Source organism: Nannobrachium achirus (genome assembly GCF_963921795.1).
Source record: "Nannobrachium achirus genome assembly, chromosome: 3".
Lineage (NCBI taxonomy): Eukaryota > Metazoa > Chordata > Actinopteri > Myctophiformes > Myctophidae > Nannobrachium > Nannobrachium achirus.
Window position 1 is genome coordinate 74,934,074 of NC_137812.1, and position 25,475 is coordinate 74,959,548.

Consider the following 25,475-nt stretch of genomic DNA (forward strand, 5'->3'; position numbering starts at 1 on the left):
TTAGTTATTAACACATTTATAAATATTACAGATGCATAAATCATCACTGAGGATTACAGTGTGAAGCCGCTGGTTCTGCTTTGTGTATTAATTTGTAAAAGAATATTAAATATTATGTTTGTCTTTTCTGCGCTGGTTCAGATCTATACATGAATATATTATATATAGTTGCATCTATATTGATGTTCATACTTGTTGATTCTATTTATTTGACAGAGTTAATAAATATTTCTGGTTGTCACTGGAACGACGTTTTGTTTTTTGTTTGGTTTGGTTTTAAAAAATAGTTTTAAAATGAAAAAGTACATTGTGCCTATTTCATCTGATCCTTGCATGATTTTAACAGGCTGTATTGGCCATATATGGATTCCGTTAGTGTGGTATGTGGACGATGTGCCCTCCATATATGGGCATTCCCATATGAAGTCCTGTTGGATATGGGCTTAATATTGATGACTCATCAATATTAAGCCCAGACATCAGGGAACTCCATATATGGGCATAAAGGGGATTCTGTTAGTGTGACATCACCGTGAAGCCAGAGCATGTCAGAGCGGCAAACCCATTCTGTTAAGAGTGGTTCCCCTGACATCACAGTGACATCAGAGCATGATGTCAGAGCGACAAACCCATAGAACAGGGTTCCCCAATAGGCGGCCCGCAGGCCATTTGCGGCCCGCGGGGGGCTACTGTCAGGCCCCCACCAACCCCAGTAATAATGGTGGTATAAGAGCAGCAACAACACTAGTATATCGTTGTTGTCGGGTGGAAATCTCGTATCTCCAAATTTGTACGTTCTTTCGCAAATCATACAAGGCCGTCGCACAAAAGTAGTGAAAACAGCAGATCTACAAGCTCGCACCACGAGGCGTTGTGTGCTTTTTTCACTAGTTTAAATCATTTTATAAATGATAAATTCAAAACGAATGGTTTTGGACATACAAGATTTTCACATGACAATGACGAAAACTGTCACTGGAGTAGCGGGAACGCCACCGTCGCCCCCTGCAATGTTGTGGCCCTCGGCTTGGTACCCTAGACATAATCCGGCCCTTGGGGAAAACTAATTGGGGAACCCTGCCATAGAACCACAGTGTCAGGCGTGACTGACAGACAGACAGAGATACACTCATACAGACAAGCTGTGACCGTTCACATACTAAACTGCGACCTACGGTCGCAACTAGGGCTGCACAATATATCGTGTTTTTACCGTCTTCGCAAAGTCATCACGTGCAGCATTCAGTCCTTATCCTAAAACACTGCGACCTGCGAAGGCTCCTCACCTTGCTCCTCACCTCACCTTGCTCCTCACCTTGCTCCTCACCTTGCTCCTCACCTTGCTCTGCTGGTGCTCTGTCATAAGTGGCTTCAATAAAGCCTCTTAATGCGCATTTAAGGCTTATTCGCAAAATCTTTTTATGGAAACACTTCAAAATGCGAATAAACTTTCATTATCCGCAAAAAAAATGTATCCGCTTGGAGGAGATGGATTTTGAGGCTTTTTCGAATAAACTAAATGCTCATTTGTGAATGGAAACGGGTCAGACTATAAATGCGAATAAATTATGACGTTCTGGTCCATATCGTCCTCCAACTTAACACTTTCCCCTGCCGCTTAACGTCCATTAGCCCACAAAACAAACCGGTTGTTTGTTACACACAGAGTCACACGGACCGTGTGTAAATTCCTCCCGTTTTCACCTCCCGGAGTCAAGCCATCCGTGGCTAACCCTTCCTCATCACACGGTGTTGCGTGCCAAAAGTGGCCCGATCTACAAGCTCACAGCAGCTCGCATCCGCGTCTCCGCGCCATGCTGTGAGCTTGCAGATCGGCCACCTTCCAGAGGACACTGAAACTTGCAGGATGAGTGTGCACTATGCAGCGAGTCACAGCAGTCAGACGTGCAGTGCTCACGTCTCGGTTCGGTCTGAAAAAATCAGCCCGATCAACTCATGCGACCGTCGCTAATTCGAATGACACCCGCAACTGGAAACAGGCTAAATTCGCTTTGTCTTAATACGCATTTCTGATAATTCACTTACATAATTCGAATACGTTTATGGAAACATGGCTATAGACAGACGGCCTCGGAGCCAAAAACACTCACATCCAATGCTACACAGTAAAGACATTTTAACGTTTTATTTCATTTTTTATTACTGTTCTTGTATCAACAACACATGACGACAACACTGTTCTGGCACTGAAGCTCCGCAAAATAAATCATCTGAAAGGACAGGAATAGAAAACATTCACACGCCGTTACAAATATAGAATTCACGTTGTGTTCTCCAGATTCTGTATGATTCCAGGCTGTTTGATACACTGTGGATTAAATCGGTGTGCAGTACACCTGTGTTTCTCAACCTTTTTTCTGCATGGACACACTTTTCATGTCCCAAGAATCCATGGGCACACCAACATAATACGGGGGTGTAAATATTGTCACTGTCGGGTAGAAACCTTGTATCTCTAAGTTTCAAAAATGTGTACGTTTCTTGGCAAAGTAAAGCCCTGCTTCATCATACAAGGCTGTCGCACAACAGTAGTGAAAACAGCAGATCTACAAGCACACAACGCCTCGCACTGCGAGGCGTTGTGTGCTTGTAGATCGGCTGTTTTCACTAGTTTAAATCATTTTTAAAATGATAAATACAATACTGGCTTTCAAGCAGTTTCAAGGGGCACACTTGACCCTTCTCAGGGGCACACCAAAGGTCCCCAGGACCAGTGGTTGAGAAACACTGGTTTAATACACTGTGGATTAAATCAGTGTGCAATGTACACCATAACACTACTAAAGCATCAGAGATTTTGTCATACTGTTAACTGTTACTGTACATTGTATGCAGTGGTAACGTGTCATATTTAACATTCGTTCATATTTACATTCACAACAAAACGAACACGTGAGCATGTGATCATCAGTGATTGACATCTCAATCATAATGTTTACTTCATTTTCTCCACAGGTTTCGACATGATACGCTATCCCCTTAGTCAGGGAATTTTAATACAATCTGGGAATAAATTCCTTACCAAACAATTTCTTCACCAATGTGTTGGTAAAGGTGTCTAGTAACATATCTAACAAAGATTGAAATTCAACATCCCTAGCAAAATGTTTGACAGCTAGGGTAATTCTGGGTCTCATTCACTTACTATACACTGAACTATAAGGGAAAAAATCACTCCCAAAAATATGCTTTAAGTGGGATGTTAGGGGTCTAACTAGGTATTTTTAATTATTCTGAATCCATTTGTTTTGCACGAAAAACATTCATTGGGCCAAAAACATGCAAAAAACGATGGTTTAGTGATGAGTCATCACTTTTCACAAGGTTTATGGGTCCCTTATAGTACAGTGTATAGTAAGTGAATGAGACCCAGAATTACCCTAGCTGTCAAACATTTTGCTAGGGATGTTGAATTTTAATCTTTGTTAGATATGTTACTAGACACCTTTACCAACGCATTGGTGAATAAATTGTTTGGTAAGGAATTTATTCCCAGATTTGACAGGTATTCTGCTAATTTTCCCTGACTATCTTTACTTCTTCTACAATGAAAAAGGAAAAAATGAACACCTCAAGATATTTACACAAAGTACCTACAGTTATGATGGTTGGTGTTACCCGGCTCTCCACACTCACTCATTCATTCATTATTCCATGAGTTTGTAACCCATTTCTTCACCCAGTGCCAGTTGCCTGAGCTGTAATCCTGGGCTCTGCTCTCCCTCTGCCAACCTGGGCAGAGCCCTGAACTGAGCTCATGCTTCCTTCAGTGCATGAGTGAGCAGGCTGCTTCTTGTCACCTGACAGGGGGGAGCTTCCCCGGTACAACGTAGTGTGTGGAAGGAACATGATCAACACGCTATTCCAGTAAAAGGTTATAATCCACACTCATAATGTCAGATATGAGTCTTTTTAATTAAATTTCAGCAGCAGCCGCAGACAAACAGACGCGTTTCGGTTACACTGATGACGGCCTCGCCGAAACGCGTCTGTTTGCCAGCTGCTGCTGCTGCTGAAATTTCATTAAAAATCACACCCAATGTGAAGTGAGCGGTGGTAGTGCTTGCATAACGTCTTCGGACTAGGATTTAGGTCTAGGATGTACAGGCTACACACACACACACGTTTTGCTATGGCAAAACGCTGAGGAAAAAGGCTACAGACACACACACAGCCACTCTATGGAGCGGTTTACCACCGTTCAAAAAAGACTCTTATATGTGACATTCTGAGTGCGGATTATAACTTTTTACTTGATTATACTCTGAATCTGCACCCGGAACCGCCTCAGACCGCTTTCTATAATCGATTTGAGCTGACCTGGCCCTGCATGGAGAAAGCAACACGTTATTCCAACCAGTTCCTTTCCCCTCCATCAGGCGCCCCGGCTGGCCAGGGGGAGGCAGTATAGAGACCAGGATTACTGCATGTTTTTTTGTGAGGGTATCTACCCTAGGAGACACAGGGAGAACATGCAAACTCCACACAGAAAGGCCCTTTTGCCAACCCCACCTCCTAGGGTGTGGGCGCTGATGACGCGGAGGAGAGAACACGCCCACAGCGTCCCCCGGCGGGAATCGAACCCAGGACCTTCTAGCTGTGAGGCGACAGCAACCACTGCACCACCGTGCCCCTGTATTCATGCATCCATTCATCCATTCATGGACAGTCTCTTCACACGGATGTAAGTGTTGTTCACGGGCCACAGCCGGGCTACACCAAGCCGTTTTGCGCGCGTCAGTGCGTTTTGGATAGATCCAATGTATATCAATTCAGCCGGCTACACCAGGCGTACGGATATCGCGAACCACGGATACGCATTCCCTAAAAATAGGATCGGTTCTATTTTTTAAGCACGCGTATGCGTTTTGTACACAGACTATCTGGTCTTCCTCACATATACTCCCTCCTCGGTGTAGCCTGGAGCGTTCACGCGTATGCGAGCGACCGAGCGTCTTCACGGACAGTACGCGCGTATGCGCGCGTTTTTTGGTGTAGTCCGGCCGTTATTCATCCATGGACTGGACAGTGTCAAAGTGCAGAGTGGTGATGATGTTGGTGAACCCACAGATATTAAAAGCTAGACGCCTCATCATAGATACAAACACTTGATACCTCATCCGCCGCTGCAGTTCATTGGAGCAACGTGTAACGACGGGAGGCCGGATGTCTGGAAAAAACCGAGGGATCGCTGCCAGTCAAAGTGACTACTGGCCAATCACAGCGACAGAATGCTTTATTGGCGTATGCGTGACGCACGCGGAAGCGATGCGGATTCCCTGGGTTCCTTCGATGCACCACGCCCCCAGAGCCCATGGATGGAGGCGTCTACCTTCCTATGTCTGTGGGTGTAGCGCGTGGAGGACAGACAGAGTGCATTATGGGTAGGGGTGGAGCTCTCCGGCGTTGGAGGCGGAGGAGGACAGGCGCTGCTCGTCACCGCGAAGCGTCGTGAAGCTGCTGTGACGACTGCTCCACTCTGATGATATACTGATGAGAGAGAGAGAGAGAGAGAGAGAGAGAGAGAGAGAGAGAGAGAGAGAGAGAGAGAGAGAGAGAGAGAGAGAGAGAGAGAGAGAGAGAGAGAGAGAAAATACTTTAATGAAGCTCCACTCTGAAGATATACTGATGAGAGAGAGAGAGAGAGAGAGAGAGAGAGAGAGAGAGAGAGAGAGAGAGAGTACTGTTTCATCACAATATAATACTTTTTGGCATTCTTTGGCTGGAAGAAGCTGTTCCTCTGTACTCTGTTTCTTCCTGTTTGGTTACATTGTAAGCAGTGGTGAGGCTAACGAGAGAACGACAGAGCAAGGAAGGATTTAAGCAAGGAAATATTTAATAATGTTACCTGGCTGCAGAGATGGGCAGTATTTGAAATACATGTATTTGAAATACTTTTTTGTATTTTGTAATTTGTATTTGGCTGGGACGGAAAAAATTGGATGTAATTTGTATCAAAATACTTTCAGGTCTAGTATTTTCTGTATTTGAAATACAAAATACTTTTTATGTAATTTTATTCTCAAATGGGCACATTTTAAACATTCACAAAGGTTTAAACTGTAGGGGGAAAGACACATTTTCTTTCAATCTAATTTGCTGTTGGTTTGTGTGTGATACAGCCATAGCACTTGACTTTGGTTTGCTTCAAATGTATTGTGCATTATGATTACAATTTCGAATTACTTGCGCGCAAGTACTGCGTTCATCTGCGTATGTATGTATGTAGGTTGGTAGGTAGGTAGCTGTGTGTGTTTAAAGAGGTGGTGCCATAGTTTTGTACTTTTTCTGTTTTGTATGTGTCTATGGAGTTGACATTACTCTAATAGACCCACAGGCGTGGTTATAATGTGAAGATTTGTCTTCCCTGTGTATTTTTGGTTTCTTCCTGAAAGCTGAAAGACTGGGCCTCAAAAGGCCCAGTCAGAAAACACAGATTAAATGACATCATATAATCAACCCCTCCCCTTTTACCATTCACCCAACACTGTGGGGTGTGGCTAACTCAGCTGGGTCACCACCCACCATGACATCCATGCATACTTAATGAACTGGGGGTGTGGCCACATAAAAACCCAATTTTAACTCTTTCTGTATAGTTTTTTGGAAAGAATCTTCCTCCTAGTATAATCATAATACCTGATAATCATGTTTTAGAGGGGGGGAAAATCATGGCACCACCTCTTTAAGCATATATGTAGCACAATAAGGGACCAGCATTTCTGGCAATGTCATCATTAACAGCCAATGAGGGACCAGCATTCCTGGTGATGTCAGTGATGGCATCGCCAGTGGTGATGCCAGTGGTGAGCGCACCTCATGGCGCGCTCTGCTGGCGTGCAAGCAGGCCATACATGGCCTACTTGTGCACAAGGAGCAAGTTGGCACCTCAACAGAGTGCAGTTTTAGTAATTATAAGGCTGGCAGAGCGGGTTTTTGCACTCTATGAAGTACTGGCGCAGAGGCAACTGTGCATTCAGTCTCATGCCATAGTTCCTTTAGAAGATAACGGTAAAGTGGGTTCCAGACGATACGCGGTCACCCACCGCCTCCTAGTAATTCATTTTCAATGAAAGGCGGGCGGCTATTTCTGCCGCGCAGCGAAGTTTTGAGGCGGCGAGGCGAGCGGACGCAGTCCCGTGAAAATCCCTGCGAGCGTGCTCGTTTGTGCATGCGTACATGGGCAGTGAGAGTTGGATTGTGTTCATCTTTGTGAAATACCTTGTGGCGTTTACTCACTGAGCAAGTGTGTTTGTGTCTCAACGCGGTGCGGTAACCCAAGCGGCAGCCGTAGCGTTGACCGCTTATCGTGTGGAAGGCACTTCTGGCCTGAGCTCTCACACACTGGCACACAGTGGTAAACATTTAGGCAGCCTGCTCAAGACTAACACCATAGTATGGTCAATTTAAGTGCCTTCCACACGATACGCGGTCACCGCTATGGCTGCCGATTGGGTCAGCGGTTACCGCACGCGGTATTTCACAAAGATGAACACGATCCATCTCTCACCGCCCACATATGCATGCACAAACTAGCACACTCGCGGGGAATTCACGGGACCGCGCCCGCTCGCCTCGCCAGTTAATTTAATACTTGGCAGTCAATCTATAAAAGTACTAATCATTGCATCAATTTTTATAAAAAGTATTTATGTATTTTCAAAATACAAAATACGTATTTGAATCTTAAATACATTTCTCTGGCCTGTATTTATATTTCGTATTTTGATAAATTTTTTGACCCAGTATTTGTATTTTGTATCAAAATACTTTTCAATGTATTTTCGCCCATCTCTGCCTGGCTGTAGTATTAGGAGGGATAGTGTTTAATAGTGTTTAATAGTGTTTCATAGTGTTTAACTCTATCAACGCTTTGAACGTTCCAGTTCGCCCCATTTTTCCCGGCGGCGCGATGCCAATTGTACGTTCTTTGGCTCGTTCTTTTGTACCTTGGTTTGATGTCTGTAAACTGATGAGGGGTCGCGCGGGTGTGTACCGTTGAGACAGCTCCCGTAAAAGTACTCTCAAAAACCCACTGGACGTTAGCATCAATGGAGTAACAAAACACTTCCATGTGATTTCCTCTGGATCTATTGCTTTGTAGCGACTGAGCTGCCTTGACGAACAGGAGCCTACTGGGGTCATTTTCACATTAATTCTTGCATGAGGCTGCCCTCTACTGCTGGTAGAGCCACGGTACACCTCTTTAAGGAGAAAATAAAAAAATAATAATGAAAAAAATAATAATACATCTTTGTCTATAACATCGAAGGTGCTTTTGCTGGCACAAAACCCAATAATAAATAACAACATCTGGCACTGAAAAAGTTAATAGTGTTACCTGGCTGTAGCATTAGGAGGGATGCTCCAGGCCAGGTCATCGTCGCTGTCGTAACGTCGAGGATTATCAAAGAAGTATCCTCTGGATGACATCACATGGTTGGGAAGAACTGCTGCACTCTGTGAACCAATCACACGTCAGCGTTTATTTTCACTCTGTGAACCAATCACACGTCAGCGTTTATTTTCACTCTGTGAACCAATCACACATCAGCATTATTTTACTTAATCAGACATCAGCATTAATTAACGTGGTTGCCCCTATTAGTCAGAGCGTTTCAGGCAAAAATCGTGCACTTTATGAAAGAAGCATGACATTTGGCACACAGTTAGAACATGCCATATGGAACATTTTTGGCTATAGGGGCATCGCAGATTTGTCTTGGGAAACTTGTGGGAGCCAATCAAAGTTGCTCTCATAGACTTTACTATAGTAAAGTAAAATAATACAAAAAATAAATATGCTTTAAGTAATATGTGAGGGGTCAATCTAGGTGTTTTTTCTGGATTCTGAATCCAATGCAAGCATTTGTTTTGCACGAAAAACGTTCCTTTCCGAGAAACGGCCGCCACAAAACTTTGAAAAGTGATGACTCATCACTAAACCATAGTTTTATGGGGTCCCTTTTTAGCTCAAGGAATGTTTTTCCTGCAAAACAAATGTTTGCATTGGATTCAGAATTTAAAATGGGAAAAAAAACTTAATAAAAATATAAGTTAAAAAAAGGATTCAGAATCCCGAAAAACACCTAGATTGACCCCTCACATATTACTTTAAAGCATATTTATTTTTTGTATTATTTTACTCTATAGTAAAGTCTATGAGAGCCCAACTTTAATTGGCTCCCACAAGTTTCCCAAGACAAATCTGCGATGCCCCTATAGCCAAAAATGTTCCATATGGCACGTTCTAACTGTGCCAAATTTCATGCTTCTTTCATAAAGTGCACGATTCCATCAAAATACTGCCCGAAACGCCTGGACTATATAGGGCAAGCACAGTATAGTACTTGTCCGACTTTATTTCCATCCATCCATCCGTTTTGAACATATTGGCATGGGAACTGGACATGATGTGATGTCATTTTGAACATATTGGCATGGGAACTGGACATGATGTGATGTCATTTTGAACATATTGGCATGGGAACTGGACATGATGTGATGTCATTTTGAACATATTGGCATGGAACTGAACATATTGGCATGGGAACTGAACATATTGGCATGGGAACTGGACATGATGTGATGTCATTTTGAACATATTGGCATGGGAACTGGACATGATGTGATGTCATTTTGAACATATTGGCATGGGAACTGAACATATTGGCATGGGAACTGAACATATTGGCATGGGAACTGAACATATTGGCATGGGAACTGAACATATTGGCATGGGAACTGAACATATTGGCATGGGAACTGAACATATTGGCATGGGAACTGAACATATTGGCATGGGAACTGGACATGATGTGATGTCATTTTGAACATATTGGCATGGGAACTGGACATGATGTGATGTCATTTTGAACATATTGGCATGGGAACTGAACATATTGGCATGGGAACTGAACATATTGGCATGGGAACTGAACATATTGGCATGGGAACTGAACATATTGGCATGGGAACTGAACATATTGGCATGGGAACTGAACATATTGGCATGGGAACTGAACATATTGGCATGGGAACTGAACATATTGGCATGGGAACTGAACATATTGGCATGGGAACTGAACATATTGGCATGGGAACTGAACATATTGGCATGGGAACTGAACATATTGGCATGGGAACTGAACATATTGGCATGGGAACTGAACATATTGGCATGGGAACTGAACATATTGGCATGGGAACTGAACATATTGGCATGGGAACTGAACATATTGGCATGGGAACTGAACATATTGGCATGGGAACTGAACATATTGGCATGGGAACTGAACATATTGGCATGGGAACTGAACATATTGGCATGGGAACTGAACATATTGGCATGGGAACTGGACATGATGTGATGTCATTTTTTCTAAGCAAAATGCTGTATTCAGGGGAAGGGCTTACTTGGCTTCTAAAAACTCAGTACAAGGGGGTTCTGCAGTACAAGGGGGTTCTGCAGTACAAGGGGGTTCTGCAGTACAAGGGGGTTCTGCAGTCAAAAGGTTTTGAGAACTACTGATACAGATCATCTAATATAAAGGATGTATCTGTCCACTGACTGGCAAGACAGAATAACAGACGCAGACAGACAGACTAACAGACCCTGTCCTGTGGGGGTCTTCGTACAGACAGACAGAAAGACAGACCCCCTGTGGGGGTCTTCAGACAGACAGACAGACAGACAGACAGACTAACAGACCCGGTCTTGTGGAGGTCTTCGTACTCTGAAGAAGTAGACCATCAGAGAGGTTGGCAGCAGCTCCCACACGAACAGGATGACCCCGAACACCACGTAACCTCCGTCCCCTAATGATGACCTCAGATCAGCCTGAAATACACACATACAAGAACACCACGTAACCTCCGTCCCCTAATGATGACCTCAGATCAGCCTGAAATACACACATACAAGAACACCACGTAACCACCGTCCCCTAATGATGACCTCAGATCAGCCTGAAATACACACATACAAGAACACCACGTAACCACCGTCCCCTAATGATGACCTCAGATCAGCCTGAAATACACACATACAAGAACACCACGTAACCACCGTCCCCTAGTGATGACCTCAGATCAGCCTGAAATACACACATACAAGAACACCACGTAACCACCGTCCCCTAGTGATGACCTCAGATCAGCCTGAAATACACACATACAAGAACACCACGTAACCTCCGTCCCCTAATGATGACCTCAGATCAGCCTGAAATACACACATACAAGAACACCACGTAACCTCCGTCCCCTAATGATGACCTCAGATCAGCCTGAAATACACACATACAAGAACACCACGTAACCACCGTCCCCTAGTGATGACCTCAGATCAGCCTGAAATACACACATACAAGAACACCACGTAACCTCCGTCCCCTAATGATGACCTCAGATCAGCCTGAAATACACACATACATGAACACCACGTAACCACCGTCCCCTAATGATGACCTCAGATCAGCCTGAAATACACACATACAAGAACACCACGTAACCTCAGTCCCTGAGTGACGACCTCAGAACATAACTAGAAATACTGTTACTACGAAACAGTGTGGGCTCGCTGGTCCCTAATCGGCTAAAGGCCCTGCCTTTGTACTGTCGTACTGTCGGTCATTCCTTTAGGAGAATAAAGTTGACCTATAAAGGTTTGGTATAACATGCTGGTCTCGTCTTTCAGCGAACCCAATGATTTCACGTGGGTGTTGTTGGTGGTGATGTCACCATGAACGCTGCTCCTCATTGGCTTAGGGCCCTGCCTTTGTACTGTCGGTCATTTTAAGGTGAATAAACTTGACCAATAAAGTTTTCTGGTCTGGTCTTTCAGAGCAAGGCTGCACTGCAGTGGTTCCAGAGGAAAGGGACATACTGTAGACTGTCCAGCCTTTTCCACACCTGGACCAAGCCCTGTTGGCTATTGGTTAACTGGTTGTCAATTACCTGGTCGGACACGTTGTACCAGTCGTAGTCGAAGGAGTCGATGTTGTGGTCGTGGCTCAGAACCAGAACCAGCAGGTTGTAGCAGGCCCGCGACGCGTACAGCAACACCACCATGACGCCAAGGAGCGTCACCTGGCACACCGAGGTCCCCTAAAGGAGGGAACATGTAATTACAACACAGTAACACCATACCGAGGTCCCCTAGAGGAAGACACATGTAATTACAACACAGTTAGACCACCATGACACCAAGAAGAGGAGAACACATTCTGTTACCGATACCCGCACGGCACCGAGACCAGCTGGAGCCGATCCGAACGGCCCCGCCTGTTATTAGAAAAATTGTATCCGATAACCGGGCAGAGATGTCGGATCCCGGGTAATGTCGGATCTCGGACCTGCCCGAAGATCTCTACATCTCACCTTGGAATCCAGTAGATAAATGGACAGACAGACAGAGGGACATCTCACCTTGGACTCCAGTAGATGGACAGACAGACAGAGGGACATCTCACCTTAGACTCCAGTAGATGGACAGACAGACAGAGGGACATCTCACCTTAGACTCCAGTAGATAAATGGACAGACAGAAGGACATCTCACCTTGGACTCCAGGTAGATGCTGGACAGGGACATCTTGGACACCTTGTAGAGGCAGACGGACAGGCTGACGGCGCACAGGACAAACAGCGTGTCGTTGACGGTGACGCGGACCAGCACCACGCTGTGCGCCTCCATGGAGCTCATCTTCACCAGCAGAGCACAGGCCAGGTTGACCAGCAGGAAGAGCAGGCTGACCGCCACAAACACCACGTACAGGGGGAACCTGGAGGAGACAGCATTATAATACTACATAGAGGGGGAACCTGGGGGATGCAGGAGCACTAGATGAAGACCACCATAACCAGAGACTAGAAGATACTATGAAGACCACCATAACCAGAGACTAGAAGATACTATGAAGACCACCATAACCAGAGACTAGAAGATACTATGAAGACCACCATAACCAGAGACTAGAAGATACTATGAAGACCACCATAACCAGAGACTAGAAGATACTATGAAGACCACCATAACCAGAGACTAGAAGATACTATGAAGACCACCATAACCAGAGACTATAGAAGACTATGAAGACCACCATAACCAGAGACTAGAAGATACTATGAAGACCACCATAACCAGAGACTAGAAGATACTATGAAGACCACCATAACCAGAGACTAGAAGATACTATGAAGACCACCATAACCAGAGACTAGAAGATACTATGAAGACCACCATAACCACAGACTATAGAAGATACTATGAAGACCACCATAACCAGAGACTATAGAAGATACTATGAAGACCACCATAACCAGAGACTATAGAAGATACTATGAAGACCACCATAACCAGAGACTATAAGATACTATGAAGACCACCATAACCAGAGACTATAGAAGATACTATGAAGACCACCATAACCAGAGACTATAGAAGATACTATGAAGACCACCATAACCACAGACTAGAAGATACTATGAAGACCACCATAACCACAGACTAGAAGATACTATGAAGACCACCATAACCACAGACTAGAAGATACTATGAAGACCACCATAACCAGAGACTAGAAGATACTATGAAGACCACCATAACCAGAGACTATAGAAGATACTATAAAGACCACCATAACCAGAGACTATAGAAGATACTATGAAGACCACCATAACCACAGACTAGAAGATACTATGAAGACCACCATAACCAGAGACTATAGAAGATACTATGAAGACCACCATAACCAGAGACTATAGAAGATACTATGAAGAGACTAGAACAGGGGTCCTCAATAAGTTCATAGTTTATAATGTGAGTAAATGCATATGTGCGGAGATCACATCACATTGATTGAATGACAAAAATAAGAGAAGAGAGAAATTATACATTGTTTGAAATGGACAAAAACAAAGTTTCATAAATATGATCTCACCTGAAGTCAAATCAAAATAAAACAAATTAAAATGAGCATAAAAGACGGATGGAAACTGGATGACAACTGAACACAACCGGGTGAAAACAGAACATTTATGATTAAAAGGTCATATTCATAAAATCTACTTGACAAAGCTTTGAAAAATGAAATGAAAAAATGCTATATAAATAGAAACTCAACAAAATAAATAAAGCACACATTAGACAATTAGTTCAAATTCTAACTCCAGCAGAAATGTTCCATTCTGGCTTAATCTCAGCAATCATATTTCATATAAATAAATGAACAAATGAATTAGTTCCAGTACCTGTATTTCAGTAGAGCTGGAGTATATTTGGATTTCGCCTTGAAGTAAACCTGCAATGTAAACAAACACAGAGAAACAGCTTAAATAAATGAGAAGATGGACAATTCTACTGATAATAATCATAATCATAATCATTATCATATTAATGAGTGTGAATGATGTCCATCCCAGGAAGTCAAAGGTTCGAGGTCTTGGGGTGAGAATGCATTCAGCTGTGCACACAGTACAGGTTCATCAGCATACAGTTGTGTCTGTATGCTGATGAACCACTACTGTGCACAGAAGAGGTTCATCAGCATACAGACATAACTAAATATTGGACCCTATCGTCAAAAGCCAAACAATATTTCCAAGATTTGCATATGAAAATTGCTTTTTTTCAGAGCAGGAGAAAATCTAGACTACTTTATTATCAACATTTCTCTGTCCCAGCGACACACTCTCGCGGGATCTTAGAACCAGTAAACGGGACATTTGCGAGATTAGCTGGCAGACACCGGTGCCAACTTGGGAGGCTTTTTGTAGAGACTCAGGGACAGGAGAGCATTTTTTTCTACACTTGAAAAGATTTTCAACAAATATACCCCCCAAAAAGAAAAGGAAAACATTTTTGAAAAGTAATTCAAAAAAATGTCTTTTCCTTTTTTTTCCCAAAACGATTACATTTGAGCTTTTTATTTATTTATCTATTAATTAGAGGGTGAGTTGAGAGTTTGCAGTCAAAGGTTTTCACTAGTTCTGGGTCTCGAGCTAAAACGTTTGAAAACCCCTGCAGTAGAAGTTCGTCAGCATAGAGACAGTACAGCAGTACAGGTACAGACCTGTAGAGACAGTACAGCAGTACAGATACTGACCTGTGCAGTGTAGAGGTTCATGAGGCTGAGGGTGAATACTAACCTGTGCGGTGTAGAGGTTCATGAGGCTGAGGGTGAATACTAACCTGTGCGGTGTAGAGACAGTACAGCAGTACAGATACAGACCTGTGCAGTATAAAGGTTCATGAGGCTCAGAGTAAAGAACTGCAGACACACGGGGCAGCAGTACAGCAGCCAGAAGGTGAAGGGTGAATACTAACCTGTGCAGTATAAAGGTTCATCAGACTCAGAGTAAAGAACTGCAGACAGACAGGGCAGCAGTACAGCAGCCAGAAGGTGAAGGGTGGCAGGGTGAATACTAACCTGTGCAGTATAAAGGTTCATCAGACTCAGAGTAAAGAACTGCAGACACACAGGGCAGCAGTACAGCAGCCAGAAGGTGAAGGGTGGCAGGGTGAATACTAACCTGTGCAGTATAAAGGTTCATCAGACTCAGAGTAAAGAACTGCAGACAGACAGGGCAGCAGTACAGCAGCCAGAAGGTGAAGGGTGGCAGGGTGAATACTAACCTGTGCAGTGTAGAGGTTCATAAGGCTGAAGGTGAATACTAACCTGTGCAGTATAAAGGTTCATAAGGCTCAAGGTAAAGAACTGCAGACAGACGGGGCAGCAGTACAGCAGCCAGAAGGTGAAGGGTGGCAGAGCGTTGGCCGTCACACAGTCTCTGAAGTAGAAGGAGAACAGCAGGGCTCGCAGGCCCGCCCACAGCAAGCACAGGAAGAGGAAGGCTGTCTGATAGCTGCACGCATGCACACGCACGCACACACGCACGCACGCACACACATACACACACATGCATGCACACACACACATCCACCAATCAGTGTAGATTGATTGATTGATTGATTGATTGATTGGTTGATTGATTGAATGGGAGAGTGTCGATATTGCGACGTAACATTTGTTCGGCGTTCCATTTGTTCAACGCAGGTGAATGTTAACCTGGTGAATGCTAACCACTATGCCTAAACCTAACCCAAACCCTAACCTCAGTAAAACTATGCCTAAACCTAAAAACCTAACCCTAAAACCAAACCCTAACCCTAAACACAGAGAATTGCCCTGATTGAATACTGTATTAACAAGTTGCAAACAGTACGGCAAGTGCAATAATATGATTCTTTTGGAGGTTAGATACAGTCAATATAGCCATGATCCTGTAGTTATCATCCCATAGCCAGTAGGTCCCTAAAGTTATCAACCTTAATGCAAGTGCTGTCACGTATCCTGTCCAAGTCCCAGAAAAGACGCATTGTGATTGGCTGACAAAACACATTGCTGCTAGCCATAAATCAACTCTTGTAGAGTGCTTTTATTTTGAAGACGCTTTCCCTCTACAAGAGTTATAAAGGGGAGCGGGGACTTCCGCCTACAAAACGTCATGTCCTAGTATGAGCCAATAGCGAAGGGTGTCAACGTCACGTGATATGTTGTTCGGCCATTTTCACCCAACATTGTGGTAAACAAGGAAAGCGATGAGATTCCGAGACAAGTTTGAGTAAACATTACTTTATTGGAATCATATGGACTAACACCAGGGACAAGCGGGACAACTCCCGAAAGGCCGGTCCATTCCCGGCCGTCTCTCATGATCTGAAATAGACCATCTTTGAGTAGCGGCAGCTATAGAGAGAGATCGCCCTCTATATACCAGAAAAACAATGAGACCTAAAATCACAGTAACTGTTCATCGGTTAGTATTTGGGACACGTCCGGAAGGCGTGAAAAATCTGGTGCGCAGCCGATGCCTGCGCGCAATGAGGGCCTCTCCAACTCCTTTTCCCGGGCTGAATCAGGGGCCCAGTGCGTCCCTGACACATACCTACGAGTGGACGGGTTGGTAGAGCAATGCAGTGAGCATCTTATATATTGATTTGTACATGTTTTGAGCAGAAAAAAGACGTTAGGGCTCAACCAGCAAGAGCGTTCTGACTCCCCTTTATAACTATTGTAGAGAGAAAACATCTTCAAAATAAAAGCGCTATACAAGAGTCATGATTTATGGCTACATTGCTGCGATTGGTCAGTCGTTACTTTGATCAGCAGTTGGGACGAAAGCTTTTCCCAAAATAGGATTTACGATTCTGTGCCTATCGGGACATTACTCGAATGTTTCGGACGTTTCGACACCGTGACTCCAAACGGACGATTTCATTTTTTTAGTAAAGGCCCGCCCCCCCACTCGACCGTGATTGGAGGATGGCTCCACTCTATCCTGATTGGAGGAAAACGCTGTTTCCTCCACCAAAACTGAAACTGCTTTTTTTGTCCTTGTCACAGGGGATAAAGGCTGAAGTCTAAACATGGACCAAACCCTCTACCTGAAGCGTTTGTGTCGGTATCGCAGCACCAGCCACAGCTGCAGGTAGACGAACGCGAACAGCAGGGAGTAGAAGAGGGTGTAGACCACCGTCAGACCCAGCTTCACCGCGGGGGGGACGGCCGGGCTCAGGGTGGGCGGGGCCAACAGCCGCTGGGGGGAGGAGCCGTTGGTGGAGGAGGAGGAGGATGCCGCGACGCCGCCTAGCGTCGCCAGCGTCGACGACGACACTCCGGACATCATCGCTCCTGCAACGCAGTGGTGGGGAAAAAGGTAACGAAGATGTTTACTTATGAAGTAATTTAGATTGCATTTTTTTTTTAAATAATTTTTATCCCACGATTTTGTAACCCATTTTCAACCAGTGCCGATTGCCTATGTAATCCTTGTCTCTGCTCTCCCTCTGCCACGCCTGTGGAGACAACGGACTGACCTCATGCTTCCTTCAATGCATGAGTAGTCCAAGTTGTTTCTTATCACCTGACAGGGGGGATTTCCCCGGGTGGACGTAGCGCGTGGAAGGAATACGTTATTCCAACCAGTTCCTTTCCCCTCCATCAAGCGCCCCGGCTGGCCAGGGGGAGGCAGTATAGAGACCAGGATTACTGCATGTTTTTGTGAGGGTATGTGAGGGTATCAATCCTAGGAGACACGGGGAGAACATGCAAACTCCACACTGTAAGGCCCTATCGCCAACCCCACCTGGGGTGTGGGCGCTGATGACGCGGAGGAGAGAACACGCCCCCAGCATCCACGGCGTCCCCCGGCGGGAATCGAACCCAGGACCTTCTAGCTGTGAGGCGAAGCGCTAACCACTGCGCCACCGTTTTAACATTATAATTTGTTGGCGTTTTTACTGAATAGGTGCTCTGTGTTTTCTTAGATTGCCTACCATTTCTTTCTATTTGATGTACTGATGTTGATGTAGGCCTACTTACTGTAAATCTCTCTGGATTAAGAGCGTCTGTTAAATGCTTAATTGTAAATTGTACTTAAAGGGATATTCCACTTTCAACAGGGAAACACCTTATGGGCTTTTCTCCACACACACACAACTTCAAACTCCATTTTAACCATGATAGATTCATTAAAAACACACATTATTCTTTCTGGTGACTCATACTACCCTCCTAATGCGTGAGCAGGCCATGTTTTCTCAATAACTTTTTTCATTTCTTTTTAATAAATATTTTTTGTATTTCATTTTTTCCATTTTCCCAAATAATTATAAAAAATAAATGAAAAAGGTTATCGAAAAAACACAGCCTGCTCACGTATTAGGATGGTGTTATGAGTCACTAGAAAAAATAATGGGTGTTTTTAATGACTCTATCATGGTTAAAATGGAGTTTGAAGTTACAATGGGTGATGTGGAGAGAAGCCCATAAGCTTTTGTTTCCCTGTTGAAAGTGGAATATCCCTTTAATGTACAAAAGTATTGGCATCAAAATATACTCTTTATACAGAACGTCCCATTTCACAAGTTTTAAAGATTAGTCGAATTCTATGCATGCACGAAGCACATGCAAAATAGTGCACAATGCAAAATAACAATGCAAAATAACCACACCTGTAACCATGTGTGGTTATTTCAATAAAACCATTGTTGGGAAATGGAAATAAGACATTTAATGTCTTTATTCTATGTGTACTGTGCAGTGTGCATGCATGGATATGGTGTTCATTATCTGGGTTAGGCAGGCAGTGGACCTAAAGCTTACTAATATTGTGAGTAATATCGATATCGAGGTATTCAACGTTATCGAATATCGAAGGTTTTCATGATATCGCCCAGCCTATATATAGGCCTATAGGTATATATATATATATATATATATATTAACGAATTAATAATTAAAATGTACAAAGTAACTATACGTGAGAAAGTGACGCAGATGACCAAATATGGCTATATGGGGCCAGCCAATGAGGAGAAAGTAATGCGAAATGATGACTTGATGACGGATGATTAATAGATCAGGTCTCACGACCTGATAAAAATATATATATATAAAAAAAATAAAAAATAAAGATTCCCGATTATTGGATTAATCAAAGACATAATTGATAAGATAACTGCTAAGAATGTGAATCTCTGACCTGGTGATGAAGATGATGATGAAGGTGATGAAGCAGCATGCTCCACCCGGCTTCCCTGGTCCTCCATCACTGCCTCGCTCCCCCGCCTGACGGAGGGATGAGAAAGATGGAGAGATGGAGGGATGGAGAGAGAGAGAGAGAAATGGGAGAGAGAGATGGAGGAAGAGAAAAAGACAGGAAGAGTGGAAGACAGAGATACTGAGCTGAAGATGGAGAGAATGCACACAGAGAGGGAGAGAGAGAGAGACACTCCTCTTTTTGCCGGTGTCTCGAGCAGGGCCCATTGGTGGCTTCGAGTCACGTGACCGCTACCCTCCTGGCATGCCATTGGCTGGGAGCTGCAGCAGGAGGGGGAGGGGCTGTCGTGGTGTGTCTGGAGGGGGTGGGGTGGGGTGGGGGGGGAAGGATCTGGAAAGAGACAATCTCCTCCACGTGTTTAAAGACCTCTCCTCTCCTCTCCTCTCCTCTCCTCTCCTCGTGTGTGTGTGTGTGTGTGTGTGTGTGTGTGTGTGTGTGTGTGTGTGTGTGTGTGTGTGTGTGTGTGTGTGTGTGTGTGTGTGTGTGTGTGTGTGTGCGTGTGCGTGCGTTTGTCTCCACAGTGTCTATCCCTGCTCCAACGGGTACAGAGCACCTATAATTAGAACAACAGAAACATGAGGGTTAACCTTTTTTCATTCAGTCAGTCCCTCAATCAATCTATCAATCAATCAATCAATCAATCGGAAAAAAATCTCGGTATTCCGAGCTCATTTTTGAAGCTTGTGATTGGCTGAACCGGACGTAGGGAGCGCTCCGTTGTAGTCACTTGGACCGCGAAGAGCAGGACCAAGGTCCGCTGGCCTTCGCGCCACTTGCAATGTCGTGGACAATAACTGTGAAAACGAGCGCTCTATGCCGTTTCCATCCATCTTTCCCAGTGGGATCCATAATCAGGCTTGGCGGACTGGTCAACGTACGCGCCCTGTAAAGTAGCGGCCCGGGTTCGCCTCCCGGTTGTTGCCTCGCTCTCACGCTACATTGGTGGCAGCGGTCCCCACGGTCGCTGGGCAGTGCCGTGAAATACTGTACAGCAGGGGTTTTCAAAGTGGGTGCCGGGGCACCCAGGGGTGACGGGGCACCCTGGGGTGACGGGGCACCCTGGGGTGCCGCGACGGCAGTCCAGGGATGCCGCGAGATCATTTGATATTTGGAATTTATTTGGAAAAAATATTTAGTATAATTTTAAACTTGAAGTACAAAGTTATTTTCAGTCAGTTCTAACCAACATGGCTTTTATCTCAATGTTTTCCTCGCAACATAATCACTAAAATATCGTCACTGTCGTGCAGAAACCTTTGTATCTCCAAGTTTCAAATGTGTACGTCTTTTGGTAAAGCAAAGCCCTGCTTCATCATACAAGACAGTCGCACAAAACTAGTGAAAACAGCCGATCTACAAGCACACAACGCCTTGCGATGCGAGGCGTTGTGTGCTTGTAGATCTGCTGTTTTCACTAGTTTAGTACATTTTATAGATGATAAATACAAAAACAACGGTTTTGGACATACAAGGTTTCCACCCGACAACGACGATATGCTATAAATATAAGGTGCCTCGGATTAAAATAATATTCATGGGGTGCCCTGAGACAAAAAAGTTTGTGAACCCCTGGCCCAGAAAGTGTACAACCTCTAGGTTTAAATGAGGATTTCTACATGAGTGTTGTACTGTAAATAAACTACAATAGATTATTTTTGCTTCTTGCTCTATGATGCCTTCTGCCTGATGTTTGCATAGTATTGCATTTTGTCTATTGTTTTTTGTATATTTGTTTTGTGTAAATATATACCCCCCACCTCTTTTTTGGTATCTTTAGATGTTTTTTTCTGGAACTAAATATTTTGAGATGGGGGTCAGTGTTCAAATACATATAATTTTGGGGGTCCTTGACATGAAAAGGTTTGAGCACCACTGACATAGAAACATAGGTTTTTCAAAAAAGAAGACATTTATAGAATCGGGTCAAAAATATTCAAAGACTTGCACACATTTTCACGATTTAAAAAGAATAAAAAAAATTAAAGAAATAACTAGATCTACACGCTCGCTGCGTAGCACTCGGTGCTGTGCGTTGAGTTTATATATCTGCACAGATCCGTGAGGCATTTTTGTTTGTCTGTTGCAAACAGCAGACACAGACAGAAACAAAGATTCCTCACAGATCTATGCAGAGGCCAACGTGGAAGGTGCCTCTCGCCATTTAGTCCGGGAGCCGTGGGGGTGAACGTGGAATCGGCTGATAAAGTTTTTTTCTCAACTGATTCTTGTAGCTTGGGGTCACCTCTTAAGGATTCAAGATGATGACCAGCGATATCCATTGAGCATTTTTTATTATTAATAATAAAAAATGCTCAATGGATATCGCTGGTCATCGTCTTGAATCCTTAAGAGGTGACCCCAAGCTACAAGAATCAGTTGAGAAAAAAACTTTATCAGCCGATTCCACGTTCAGCCAAAAATCACCATTTGGCTCCCGGACTAATTTGGCCGATACGGTTTTGATCGCGACGGAGGTGCGCCGTCTCAAGTGGCCTTGATCCACGAGAGACTAAGGCCATGGCTACACAGAGCTGGATTTTTCATATATCCTGGTTTTTCAGATATCCACATAGAAAAATATCTATGTCCACACGACAAAGATATCTAGGTCTAAAATAATCTGATTCCCCAGACCTCCACTAGGGGGACAAGCACACGCACAGTAAAGTCTTCAGAGATATCCGGGTTCCATGTCTACACGGATCCAGATATCCAGATATTTTTCAATGTCTCCACTTATTTATCCGGATTGAAAAATATCCAGATTCACTGCCAAAATATCCAGCTTTGTGTGGCTGCAAGCCCCAACAGCACCAGAAAATGTCTAGATTCACAAATATCTAGCTCCGTGTAGCCATGGCCTAAGTTTGTGAAAACCTTTATGTTCAAGCGTATTTTGATTCATCAACTCACTCTTTCTTCTGTAGCCGAGCCTTAATTAGCCATTAGATTCAGCTTGGTGTGTTTGAATGTGCTGGAGCTCAGAGTGTGAACATGTTTGGAGCATGCAGAGATCTCTGTCTGCCTTTCCCTTGACCAGAAGCTCACAGCTAAGGCCACGTCTGTAAGTTTACTGTATAATTTATGATTTTATGTGTCAAGAGCGAGAATTATTTGAGATTATATCCACCTGTTTCCGCAAGACTTTACTTCTGGTTAACAGCAGACATACAAGCTGCAACCGTTGTGAGCTTGTAGATCACACTCGGCTGCGACGCCGGAAATGCCGCTCGCCTTCTGCGCAATGCGCGATGGGATGTTGGAAAGTTGTGGATAAATGCCATTTGATTTGTTTTTTAATCTTTTTGGATTTTGACTGGTTATCTGTTGGAGTACCTGTTTAGATGGAGGCCAATAATGCCCCACAAAAACACTGCCTCTCTGGTGTTGATTCTCTTCAACCGTGATCCTTTCCTCACCTCGTCCACAAGGGGGCGCCAGATGCTTGCACCACAGAGACAGACATAAGACAGCAGTATTAATGTCAGGACTGCCAACCCTCCTGGATTCACATCGTCTTCTGGACTCCTGAATGGCATTTCTCTGGATTTCTCCTGGATTTGGTATCAAACTCCCCAAATTCACCAGAACACAGCGAAGAGCTGTGCTTTGTTTTCTTTTTATAACAAAAAATAACAATCTCGCAGCCAATGAGCTTGTAATTTTTTTTTATCCAATAGAGGGTATGCACATGCTTAAAGGGAATTGCAAATCGAGTGGCAAAGTGAGTTTAACATCGTTTAACGTTGTTTACAGTAATCAGAAAGTAGTTTTTTGCCACTCAGTAGGCGTTCCGGGGGGCACACATGGGCTTACTGGGATCTCCTTTTAGTTGACCTTGTACCAGTGATGTGTAGGCCTACTTTCAGGAAACTGTACTTTCTTCCTATGGAACCTTCTAATACATTCTTCAATCAATCAATCAATCAATTGGATGAGGTGTCACGCACTGTGACTGACAGGTTTAAAATCTGCAGGTTTTTATGTGTGACCTACGGTAGCAATAATAGGCCTACCTGATAATCATGTTGTGGCAGGGTGTCTAAACATTTGATAATCATGTTGTGGCAGGGTGTCTAAACATTTGATAATCATGTTGTGGCAGGGTGTCTAAACATTTGATAATCATGTTGTGGCAGGGTGTCTAAACATTTGATAATCATGTTGTGGCAGGGTGTCTAAACATTTGATAATCATGTTGTGGCAGGGTGTCTAAACATTTGATAATCATGTTGTGGCAGGGTGTCTAAACATTTGATAATCATGTTGTGGCAGGGTGTCTAAACATTTGATAATCATGTTGTGGCAGGGTGTCTAAACATTTGATAATCATGTTGGTGGCAGGGTGTCTAAACATTTGAGTAGTAGTGTTGTTGCTTAGCCCTGGTAATTGACATTATCGAAACGAAGCGGATAAATGCGCCAAACCTTTTTTTAGGCTTCTTTAACTCTTATACTGCTTTGGACGTTCCCGTTCGCCCCAATTCTCGAGGTCGCGCCGCGCCAATACGGCCGTTCGTTCGTTTACATTGTTGCTGTCCTTAAGCTGATGAGGGGTCGCGCCGCCGTGTACTGTAATCACATCGTCCGCAGTGATGGTCTTAAAAATCCATTATGCGTTAACATCAACGGAGACCAATTCACTTCCGTGTTGATTTTCTGAGGCTCTGTGGCCAGAGAGTGCTCTCAATGTATGGCAAGCGAGACCGGCCAAATTCACATTAATTCTTGCATGACGCCGCCCTCTGCTGCCTGGTCTGCCAAAGTGCCGACCAGGCACTTAAAAAAAAAAAAAAAAAATGTCTATCTATCTACTATAACGTCGCAAAGGTAAGCCGCTTTTTGATGGCACCAGACCCAATAAATAAATAAATAATCTGGCAGTGAAAAGGTTAAGACCTAACGATGGATTTTAGCCTTGGGTACCAAACTTTATTTTTAAAATTTGCACAAAAAAAACTTTCCTTGGGCTAGAAATGGCCCCACAAAACAATGGTTTAGTGATGAGTCATCACTTTTCACAGTTTTGTGGGTGATTTTGGGGGCCATTTCTAGCCCAAGGAAAGCTTTTTGTGCAAAACAAATGCTTGCAATGGATTCAGCATCATGACAAACCCCTAGTTAGACCCCTCACATCCTACTTAAAGCAGATATTTTTCTCTGTATTTTCCTCCTGTATAGAAAGTCGATGGGAGCCCAACTTGATATGGATAATTCTATGGATAACTTTCAAAATAAAGTTTGGTACCCAAGGCTAAAATCCATCGTTAGGTCCTAAAGAAGCCTCAAAAAAAGGTTTGGTGCTTTTATCCGCTTTGTTTCGATAATTTTGTTAAGCCAACTCACTATAGTTCTTCCACCAGTGATAAAAAGAAGGGAAAAAAAGAAAAAGACACTTGAGTACTTTCCTCCACGGCTCCTCCATGTGGCCCCTCCCCTCCCCTCCCCTCCCCTCCCCTCCCCTCCTCTCCTCTCTCCATTCATTCAGTTCGTAGTGCAGTCCAGTGTGCACATCATCAGCTCTGTTCCTGTCGTGCTTCTTCATCAGACAACTCTTCAAACAAAGTTCATTATTAAAGACTTTAATTAATTTACCCACAGGATGAGCGGCTCCTCGTGCACGCTGCTGCTGCTGCTGTGCGTGTGTGTGTGCGTGCGCGCCGGGCTGCAGCGCGGCCAGATGTTCTCGTTCGGCCCCTCGGCCGGGGATGAGGTGTTGGACCCTGGGACAGATGTTACCGTCAGCCTGCCTCTGGACCGAAACATGTTCTACTACGATGACGACTTTGATACCGTCTATGTGAGTTATATTACTGTATTATATCTATA

General features: G+C 44.0%; 2 protein-coding genes across 2 annotated transcripts in view; one reads left to right on the forward strand and one right to left on the reverse strand.

Moving 5' to 3' along the window:
• Positions 1 to 5,399: 5,399 nt before the first annotated feature.
• On the reverse strand, positions 5,400 to 21,807 carry LOC308282447 (G protein-coupled receptor 137Ba-like; the record flags this gene model as incomplete). Its single annotated transcript, XM_080722793.1, has 11 exons — positions 5,400 to 5,511; positions 8,363 to 8,481; positions 10,733 to 10,861; positions 11,980 to 12,129; positions 12,568 to 12,805; positions 14,274 to 14,323; positions 15,701 to 15,887; positions 17,470 to 17,716; positions 19,569 to 19,654; positions 19,881 to 19,976; positions 21,767 to 21,807. 11 exons carry the CDS (start codon positions 21,805 to 21,807, stop codon positions 5,400 to 5,402), a joined length of 1,455 nt encoding a protein of 484 aa, XP_080578919.1.
• Positions 21,808 to 25,367: 3,560 nt separating this feature from the next.
• Positions 25,368 to 25,475, forward strand: part of LOC308282448 (nidogen-1-like) — a gene marked incomplete at its 3' end in the record, with an annotated part of 98,752 nt that continues 98,644 nt past the window's right edge. Inside the window, exon 1 of the mRNA XM_080722794.1 lies at positions 25,368 to 25,446. Coding sequence (XP_080578920.1) covers positions 25,411 to 25,446 — 36 coding nt within the window. The 5' untranslated portion in view covers positions 25,368 to 25,410. The remainder of the gene's footprint in view (positions 25,447 to 25,475) is intronic.